Raw genomic sequence first — 10,898 nt, 5'->3', positions numbered from 1 at the left:
CATTGGTATTGCAGTACTCGTTTGGTTGATCGACTACTAATATTTAGATTTTGCTATGTGGCATGGACGAATTATTGAAGTTCTTCTCGTGGGGATGATTATCTATAAGAGAAGTGTTAGTCATTCGAGTGGTGGAGTTGGGATCGACTATGGTGATTCATGTGTTCTATGGATTCGGAGATTGAGAGTTCTCAGAAATAGATTGTTTCGTGGTTGCAGACTGTAAAGATGTGGCCAAAGTTAGCTAGATGGTTGTACATTTTATGGTTAGATCATTGTGGACTTCTGGTGGGCTATTTATTCATTTAGGGATGATTGGAGTTAATTTAGGGGACCATTGGTAGGCCCAATGAGGATGTGTATTCTACAACGGGTCAAATTTTTTGACTCAAAACTGTTTGTGTTGAGGGGTATGGCATTCGGTTAGAGTTGAGCTTGTTAGTGTACGGATATGTTCTATGACTTACTCTTCTATGCTACAAGGGGTTGTGATTTATTACTTATATGCACACGTGATGCGAATCTGTTTGGGCCTTGCAGCAGAATTCGAGCGAGATGGTTATTGGAGTGTTGAATGGTTGATTGCGCCTTGGTTATGTTCTTTCCCGGCTTGTGTTATTGCTTCTCTATGGTTATGGTCATGCGTTTCATGTACGTGATGCCGAATTGCGTGTATTTATTGATTTTGAGCATTGTGGCTTGAAGTATTTCATATGGACCGGTGTTTGGATTGGTCACGCATTGCAGCGGGGCTATGTTGGGATATGATCCTTTGTGTTAGATTTTTGAATCTTGGTCCTACTATGTGTGATGGTTTCATAGCATTGCGTTATGGTGGTACTTGTTGAGCTTGCGGGACGGTTCTCTCATTTGAGTCATTTTTCATGATTGAGTACATTTGAATTGTTGTTTATTGGTGCACGGATTGCACTATTTGTGGATTTAGGTTGTATTGGTGTGGCATGTCGATAGAATGGTTGTGGTTGATGAGATGAGGTCATTGGACCTAGGATTGGTACTATTGGATTTGATTACAGTATGTATGAAGGAATAATATCGGAAGTCGGCTTAGGATTTGGCTTTGGTTCTTGTCGGACGAAAGAGGGCTCCATGACTTGTTGATCTGATAAGTGGCTATGAGATTCTGCATGTTTCTTTCATCATCGGCAGTGTAAGAATGTTTTAGAACAAGGTGTTTTTTTATATGAGGTTTATTACCGGTACCGGATTTGTTTTGAGCAGTTACTGTGGTCAAAAATTACTGCTACGAGTATGCGAGTTATGTGGTATATCATGTGATTTCTAAACTTTCGTTTTAGAAACTTTAAGTTGGAAAAGTTGACCAAGGTTTGACTTTTAGGTAAACGGATCCAGAATTGGGTTTTAATTATTCCAATTGGTTTGTATGATGCTTTTGAATATGTCCATAAAGTTTGGTTAAATTCCGACTAATTTTGGATAAGTTTGGGTTGTATGTTGATAGTTTTCGGTTTCGACGTCGATTTGACCATAAAGGTTACCATATTGAGCAAACAGTCTTTGATTCGCGTTTCCACTAAACCATTATATCCGTATCGTAATTTTGGAACCATAGCAACTGGAATCATAAAGTTTCGGCACCTTATGAAGAATTTATGGTCATTTTACTAAGAATTGAGTTGCTAGATTTTTTTGATTAATTACGAAATCGTCACTGAATTCGTATTTAAAAATCTGCATTATTTCTAAGTATTAAAATAAACCTATCTCCTTCATTATAAGGTCAAATGGAGTGATTCAAAATCCTACCTTGATTGGAAATTCACGAGGAATCCATTGGAGGCATCAAAAGCAAATTTCAAGATTATTTGGCACAAGAAACGAGGTAGAACAACTGGGCGAAGCATATAATATCGAAGGTTTGTTCATTTGGTCGTATTTTTATTTGGGGAGCTCGGATTAGGGCGATTTTGGAGGCAAATTTTATAATATGGATTGGGGTAAGTGTTCTATACTTATTTTTGGTTATATTTCATGAATTCATCTCATTTTTGGCATTTGATGTATGATTTCAAAGTGAAATTTGGGCGTTTTGTCTAAAATTTTATAAAAAGTGAATTTTTGAGTTTTGAACATCGATTTGGAGTCGGATTTGAGTGAAACTAGTATGGTTGGACTTTTACTTGAATGAGTTGTCGGATTTTTTGAGTTTCGTCGGATTCGAGGTGCGGGCCCGGGCTTGACTTGTTGGTTGACTTTGGGCTTTTGATTAAAGATTCCACCTTTATGGATTGGGTTTGTTTCCTTTGACATTATTTGATGTTTTTGAGTTGCTTTTGGCTATTTTTGAGCCGTTCGGAGGTTAGTACGCATGGGATGGCATATCTACAGTATTGTTTGGCTTACTCAGTAATAGATTCGACTTGTTCAAGGTAAGTACCACTTCTAAACTTGGTGCTGAATGTATGAACCCTGAATATACGTGTTATATGTTTGGTGTTGAGGTGACGCACACACTAGGTGACGGTCATGAGGGTGTGCACCGTGTGAATTATGACTCGGTTGATTCTGTGGTACTGTGTAGCTATCTATCTTGTTTCTATCCATAAAATTCCTACGTGTTAGAGTAATTGAGTTGTGATCCATGTTAGAAATCATGTTTAGACCATATACTTATTCAGTTGTGACCCACCGAGGTCATTTTTGCTATTGAGTTATTTGCTTAAACTGCAATTACTTACTCAATCATATTCATTCATTTGCATATCATATCTCAGTCTCTGTTATCATTTGTTGTCACATCATGTTATCATTAGTTGGGCTGATTGGCATGAGATTTATGAGCCCGAGAGACTGGACAGATTGATGATTGAGTGAGACCGAGGGCCTAATTGTGAGTGATATTTATGGGATTAGGCTGCACGCCGCAACAGACTTTATTGATTCATGATGGGATTGGGTTGCACGCCGCAGCATGCCATGATTGACTTATATTAACGCTTGGGCAGGATACGCTCCTCCGGAGTCTGACATACCAACAGTGAGCGCATGTACCGATGAGTGTGAGTGCGAGTACCGAGTGATTAAGAGTGTCGAGTGATTGGGAGATGTTGAATGATTGAGAGCGTTGAGTGATTGGGAGGTGCTGATTTATTGAGCATGTTGAGTGAGGTTGAATACTCCGAGAGCATGAGCGCATAATTTTATCACTGTGGTGCATCACATTTGACATGCATACCTGGCATGTAGGCATAGAGATGCATTTTCTCATGCTATACGGTATTGTGACATTTATGACATCTCATACATATTGACTTGTAGGCATAGAGATGTACTTTTCTCATGCTATTTTATGATGGAGTATCTTATCTGTTGTTGAAAGTTTGTGGGAAAAATCACATTGTTTCTGACATACTCACATTTTGGTGACTTCGGTGAAAATTTTGGATTTTACAGTTATACCTTAAAAGCATGCCTAATTTCCGTAACTATGAACGAGATGAGCTTCATGTCTTTGGGTATTACTTGTACTGTTTTCATTATATTGTTACGAGTTGTTCTTGACTATTGGTGTTGGACTCTGACCGTTGTCCAAGCTCGTCATTGCTTTCAACTTAATGTTAGTTTTGTTACTTATTGAGTACATGGGGTCGGTTTTACTCATACTACACTTCTGCACCTTACGTGCAGATTTTGGAGCTGATATTACTGTGTGTGGCGGGAGCTGGCGTTGAAGATGTACCTGCATTCCGGTTGTCGCTGCCTCTTATTCATGTTAGCTTTAGATTTATAAAAATCTGTGAATCTACATTTCAAACCGATGATGTAATTATTTCATACCGGTTTTGTAAGCCCTAAGACTTAGAAGCTCATAATTTGTACTACCAGTCCTTGGGGAGTTGTATAAAATTCTGTTATTTCATTTTTGACTCTTATCATTATCATTATGTTGTGGTTTATTGTTAATTGACTTACCTAGCAGGTTGAGTTAGGTGCCATCACGACTAGTTTGATTTTGGGTGGTGAATTTTTGCTAAGAACAAAAAATCAAACAAGTTAGTAATAGATGCAAGGATCAATTCAATTACACAACTGTCTAGGCCCCACGGTAGGCGCCAAACTATTTACCCGTAAAATAGTACAATTGAATTTATACGTGATTTATAAATAAGTGAATCGATTTAATCCTAAAATGATAAATAAATTAGGTAAAAATATAAGACTTAGCCTTGAAATTGATATAAAACAGCAGATATGCCGGTTCTGAGAGCAGGGCTTCTAAAGGTAGTAAGAGCAATGTAAATAAGCAAGAAAGTAAATTTTTATTGAGCTTTGCACAAAGTAAAATGTATGCTTGTTAAAGAATTCGTGTCCTCTACAATGATGGTAGAACTCACTATTTATAGCTGCACCTAGAAAAAAATATTCTATGATCAAGCCCCTCTTATATGACAATTATGAAGGCCATTGAAGAGTGTGTAACGGTAAGCAGTGAATGTCATATTCTCTGCAACGAAACCGTGTACTTAATGCTAATAAAATATTCTTCATTGAATGTTACACGGTGACAGGCATTTATTTTGACTTTATGAATATCGTTATCTTCGGTAACAAATGAGATCGCCGCCTTCGGTCCTTACTATCTTCTGTCCTCGGTTTCACATGATCATTTAATATGAACATATTTTATCCTATACTATTGTCATACATAAATATTATATACTCCCTCCGGTCCAAAATAAGTGATTTTTTTTTCCTTTTTTATATGGTGCAAAATAAGTGATTTTTCCAGATTTCAAGAATGAATTAATTATTTTTTTGCTACATTGCCCTTGGAGTAAATAGTGTTGGAGTATGTGTTGGGAGTATTTATGTGAAGAGTTAGTAAAGGTTAATATGGTCAATTTTATTGTTAATTAATGTTAAAAGGTTAATTCTTAATCTGTGTGAAAATAACTAAAAATCACTTATTTTGGACCGAATGGAGTAATAAATAAAATAAATACGATATTGTTATAAATAGAGTTCTATTTATGGTTAATATCTATATTTAGAGAGATTCTAGGGTTCATTGCTTGGTGGCTAAGTCACCCTCTCCCTATAAATAGAGGGTTCTATTCTATTGTAATTCATCCCAAATATTAATAAGAATTCTCTCTCCCCACTTTTCCCTGCAATACTTTTCTTCTTCTTTTATTGTTTCATAACACGTTATCAGCACGAGACTCTAACCAATTGAGTAGAGATTAAAATGATGAACCATTGGGTTTTGGATTTGGAAGCTAAGCCGTAGGATCGAGAGACTAATCAACAATTTAGATGTATTTGACTCATCCTGTCGTGGAAATTCATTCCCCATGGAAATTAATTTTGTGTGGTGAGTTGTATTCTGTGAGGATAGCAACGAATTGACAAATCCAGATTTTTCAAATTCGACGGATGAGATATATTTGATCAGTTGCTTTTGTGCTAATTGCATTGAGCTTGGCAAACGGGATTAAATTCTGAATTTAAGGTAAGTATTTTACTTTATTTTTCTCTTTCAATTCTTGATATTTTATAATTTGATTTTAAATACAAGCAAAGACAATAAATTTTGATTGTAACTCTAATGGAGTTTGAAAGAAATTATAACCACCCAAAGTGGTAAAATTTCTATGTCTTGCCATGATCAAAGTCATGTATGATCGTGAGCACAAGAAGTGAAAACCCGTCCCATTGAATTTGCTCCATTCTCATTCCCTTAAGAGAATGTGATAGCAATATGTGATAAGTCTGAAAGAAGACAAAATTATTACTGTGAAGGTATCAATGGATGTGGACGTGGAAATAAACGAAATTATAATCGTCATCATTGTGATAATGAGAATAATAAGGATTCTCAAAATAATCCTTCACTATGTGAAAGTAATATTTGTCATCGATTTTACATGATATTTTATAAAGCACATATAGATGATTATGGTCCATTCATGATGTGAATGTGAAAACATCTAATTTATGAATACATATTCATTCTTGGAAGAATATGAATGTGCTAGTGGTAGTGAATATACCACACTCACCTCTAAAAGGAGGTTTGAGATGATATAAGAAAACAATATCATTATTATGGCATGAATGGTCATTGGTCACGTACCTATTGTACGCCAAAATATTTTGGTAATGTGATTATTAAAGAATAACGCTAATGCAAGAAACAGATCTTGCATGTAATTTTGACCATACCCATAATGGTATAACTTTCTCTTTAAAAGAGATATTCACCATATGGATGTTGATGAATATGTGGTAGTACCAAATTAATTGAGAGCTCTGGAAGAGCCAATTATTACTATTTTGGAGAAACACAATTGATTACCAATAAGATATTGTGTTGTAGTAAGTCTCAAAGAAACTTGTTTAGTTTCTAAAGTATTCGCGAAAGCGGTTGGTTATATTGAGACTATAAATAAAGGAAAGATTTAATATCTTCTATTACTATAATTTGTAGCGGAGCAATATATATGTAAAAGCTACCCGCTTTATTCTCCAGTTTGTACTACACAAATAAAAGAATACCACAATAAAGTGGATGTTTATTGATATAAAAACCCATATCATAATAAACTTGGAGTTTATTGATAATTGCACACGTCATGGTGTCAATCTGAAATTTATCAATATTGATAATTTATTCAGTTGGCATAATTGGTTTAGCCATATCAATTTAAGTATGATGTGCAAAAATAATAGAGAATTCACATGGGTAAATATTAAAGAACTAGAAAGTTCTTTACGAATTCTCTTATATTACTTGTTCTCATTAATTAATAGATCAACTAATATTGGGATTGAATCCCATGAATACTGGAAATATCAAAGGTGAATATGGGCACATTCACCTGCCATGTATACCATATAAGATGCATCTGTGAAATGGTTGCATGTGCGATTATTATTAACCCGCAACATGGTGTTTGCGAGGTAACTTGCTCAATAATTTGATTTAGAGCATAATTTCCAGATTTTCTATTCAAGAAGTTCATCTTGATAAGTTGGTTTACATCACAGTTGGTTTAGCAAAATAATTTATTGAGTGCCTCCACTTAATAGCTAAACTATTGCTTATGAGAACAAAGTTATCTATATCAGTTTGATATACGTTATATACGAAAGTATATTATTTTCTCCCTTTACAAGTGGTTCATGGTCAGGAACCAAATAATTCCATCTTATTATTATTGATGTGCGGTGTATATTTTGATTAACACCATAAAGCACAAAGATGAGTTCTCAAAGTTGAGGAAACAAGTTAGTTTTTCTAACATGAGGGAGAGACATGATAAACAGTTGAGAAAAAGTTACGTGGAATGAATTATCATTTGTTCATATAGATCCTCGAATAAGATAATATGAATTTGAAGTTCATAAAAAGGATAATTCATGTGCAATTTATTGCAAACCATGCCAGTGCATTTGCTGACCTAAAGAAAGTAACTATATTCTCATTGCAAATGCTCATATTAAGTCCTAGAAGGACAAAGTCTATGGTACGCTTATAGCATACAGACAAATCGGTTTCAAATAAAACTTCTTGATAAAGAAGATGAGCAAATGATCAAAATGATCATAATAAAGGAGGCAAGTGATCTAGAAGATCACATGACATAACACTTCATAAAATCTCATGAAAGATTCAGGTACCTGAATATATGAATGAAGAGATCTCTATGTTATGTCTTTATGAAAAAATATTGAAACTGATATAAAATGTTTGTCGACGACATTTATGATAGCGCTAAATATATATATGAGGATCTTAAGTCTGAAGAAACAATTCGAATAGAATTGGTTTCATATGAAAGACATGTAGTTTTGAACATGTAGTTCAAACACTTGAAAGTATAAAGTCAATGGTATGTGCAATCAATTTTCGATATCATATATGTCTAGCATGACATGAAAACTTGATATGCTTCTAAAGTCTACTACATGGCTTATATGACTTAACAATCCCTGAAGGATTTAAATTGCTTAAAGCATATAAAATTCATGGCCATGAAGTACTACATCCTTAGTGCAATTTGTCCACAAATGTATCTTGCTATAATTATATGCATGATAATATGATAGCAAGAGTTTTCACCTCTATGTGAAGATATTGAACTGATGACTCCAACAACATCATATGAAGACAATTCATCTCTATCAAGGATGATGATTTCAAGGTGAAACAAATTCGTTGAAGTTAATATGGCTGATATTGTTTATCAAATATCTACCAACGATCTTTTGAAGATGGTGCACAAGATTGGAATGCAAATGCTTAAGGATGTGAATTGATGCTCTAATCAGGGGGAGTTAATACGCGTTGTACTCTTTTTTCCTTACAAGGTTTTGTCCCACTGGGTTTCCTTGCAAGGTTTTTAACGAGGCAACCAAAAGGCGTATTATTAGATAAGTGTACTCTTTTTCCTTTACTAGAATTTTTTTTCCACTGGGTTTTATTTTAGTTAAGGTTTTAACGAGCCACGTTATCTGTTGAATAGACATTCAAGGGGGAGTGTTATAAATAGAGTTCTATATATGGTGAATATCTATATTTAGAGAAATTCTAGGGTTCATTGCTTGATGGCTAAGTCACCCTCTCCCTATAAATAAAGGGTTCTATTCTATTGTAATTCATCCCAAATATTAATAAGAATTCTCTCTCCCCACTTTTTCCTGCAATACTTTTCTTCTTCTTTTATTGTTTCATAACAGATATAAGTTATTCGATTATTTTTTCTTATTGAACCAATCAATACTCTATTATGTTATGCATAATTTAGATTAATCTTTCGGATATTACCAAACGAACCCTTGAGGTAATGTGACCTTCTTCCGCTCTGCCGTGCCCATCAAGAAAATCAAACCCTACCAATTTTCCTTTTATCTTTCTCTCAAAACCCCCCAAAATTACTACAACCAAACATTTGCAACCCTTCTTTCATCATTATCAAACCTCATCTACCCACCCACTCTCCCCCACCCAGAAACCATGAAAATGAGAAACAAAGGTAAAGTTCATCCTTCCCCTTCTTCTACATCAAACAGAGACACTCTTTCTGTACTAAACCTCTTACCTGCTGCTATTCTCGCTATAGCTTCAGTCCTCTCTCTTGAAGACCGTGAAGTCTTGGCTTACATGGTCACTAGGTCCCTCAAACCCACTACCCCTTCTCCCAAATTTTCCAAGAAGAAATTCATTACCCACAAATCCCCTGTTTTTGACTGCGAATGTTTTGGTTGTTACACTAGCTATTGGTTTAAGTGGGACTCTTCTCCTAATCGTGAGTTAATTCATCAAGCCATTGAAGCTTTTGAGGAGCATTTGAGCAGTAATGAACACTACTCCAAGAAGAACCGTAACAGCAAGAAAAGGGACAAAATTTCTCGCCGTAGTAATGGGATTGTAAAGTCGCCTTCATCTGGGTTACATTCTTATATTCAAGAAGAAATAATCTTGCCTCATGAGGTTGAAGATGACTTTGTTCATGTTTTGCCGGAAGTTACTGATTTTTCGCCGGGAAATGGTGGAGATAAGGTGGAGGAGGAGTCGCACGTGAAGGATGTGGCGGTGCCGTTGCCGGAAACTACAGTACTGACGCGTGGAACGGCGGCGAATGGCGGCCATAAGGGTTTAGCTAGAAAGGTGTTGCCGGACGTGTTAGGGTTATTTAATTCGCGTTTGTGGAATCTTTGGAGTCCGAATGTGTGAAAGAAAAGTTCCACTATTTTGTTTCTCGAATTTCAAGAAAAGAGGAAAATGGGATTTTTCTCTTTACCATTTTCTTTAAAAGTTGGAGAAAAGAGGAGTATATGTGTCTAACTACCTGTATGTTAGGTCCTTGTATTGGCCATTTATTCCATTACTTTTGTTATTTTTGACATTTTTGTTGGCCGGCACCGGAAGTCATTTTCCGGTTAGTGGTCTGAATGCTATTATTAAATCAATCTTTTCCGTGTAAGGTAAGTAGTTTTATTTGTACTATTACTCTAAAAGTTCAATTCCTATTTTTGTAGTTTTTGCTTAGTGATTAAGCATAGTGAAACTATTTTGCTTAAAAAGGGGCAAATCATATGAAATGTGACACATGAATTTCTGCTATCTATAATGCTGAGTGTGACAGTGGAATAAACTTTTCTGATTAATTATAGAGTCGCTAGCCACTTAGTAGGACTTGCCTACTTTCTTGTATTCGGTTCCCCTTTAATTGCAATTTTCCCTGCTTTCTGTTTATTCTTGCTGGGTGACTAATCATTTACCCCCTTTTGAAGTGGCATTTACATCTGTCTTCATATCAAGCTTTTCTTAATCTAGACGGTGGACTTTGTTATATTTTGGTTTGCACTTGAATTAACTTGCCAAAATACATGAACTTATGCGAGTAAATATTATCTTTGTTCTAAATATATTTTCTTGAATTCAGTAGTTATGCTAGTATGATTTTGGACCACTAATTCAAGATGTGGGTAGGGATGGCAAATGGGGCGGGGCAGGGCAAAACCTTAACGGGGCAGGGCAGGGCAGGGCAAAGTCATAACGGGGCAGGACAGGGCGGGGCGGGTTAAAACACATTTTCAGAAAATAATAAATGGGGCAGGGCAGGTGTAGGGGCTGGATTTTTGCTGCAAGCACAAACAAACAAACTGGAGTATTCGTCACTTGGGTGCGCATATTTCTGTACAAAGGCTTCAAATCGTTTTAGCAAAGCATATAATTAATTAGTTGCCGAAATGTGTTCACTTATGAGGATTAACTGAAAGGATTAATCATACTGGTCTTCCCATTTAAATAGTTTTAAAAATTATTCTTTCTTTCCTAATGTTTCGTAATCAAGACGACATGTTACTAACTAGTAATATCTAGTTAATTCATCGAGTTTAAATAACAA

The 10,898-nt window shown here is 35.5% G+C and overlaps 1 protein-coding gene across 1 annotated transcript; it reads left to right on the top strand.

Annotated features, from left to right (window-relative positions):
* The first annotated feature begins 8,851 nt into the window (after positions 1-8,851).
* On the top strand, positions 8,852-10,160 carry LOC109239289. The gene has a single exon (XM_019405831.1). It carries the CDS (start codon positions 9,002-9,004, stop codon positions 9,719-9,721), a length of 720 nt encoding a protein of 239 aa, XP_019261376.1. The 5' UTR covers positions 8,852-9,001; the 3' UTR covers positions 9,722-10,160.
* Positions 10,161-10,898: the final 738 nt, after the last annotated feature.

Source organism: Nicotiana attenuata, unplaced genomic scaffold (assembly GCF_001879085.1).
Source record: "Nicotiana attenuata strain UT unplaced genomic scaffold, NIATTr2, whole genome shotgun sequence".
Classification (NCBI taxonomy): Eukaryota; Viridiplantae; Streptophyta; class Magnoliopsida; order Solanales; family Solanaceae; genus Nicotiana; species Nicotiana attenuata.
The sequence above is the reverse complement of the archived record's forward strand: the minus strand, read 5'-3'. Positions and strand labels throughout refer to the sequence as shown.

What these genes read in the sequence shown, in the direction of transcription:
- LOC109239289 (XM_019405831.1), top strand. Translation starts at nt 9,002, where the DNA reads ATGAAAATGAGAAACAAAGGTAAAGTTCATCCTTCCCCTTCTTCTACA.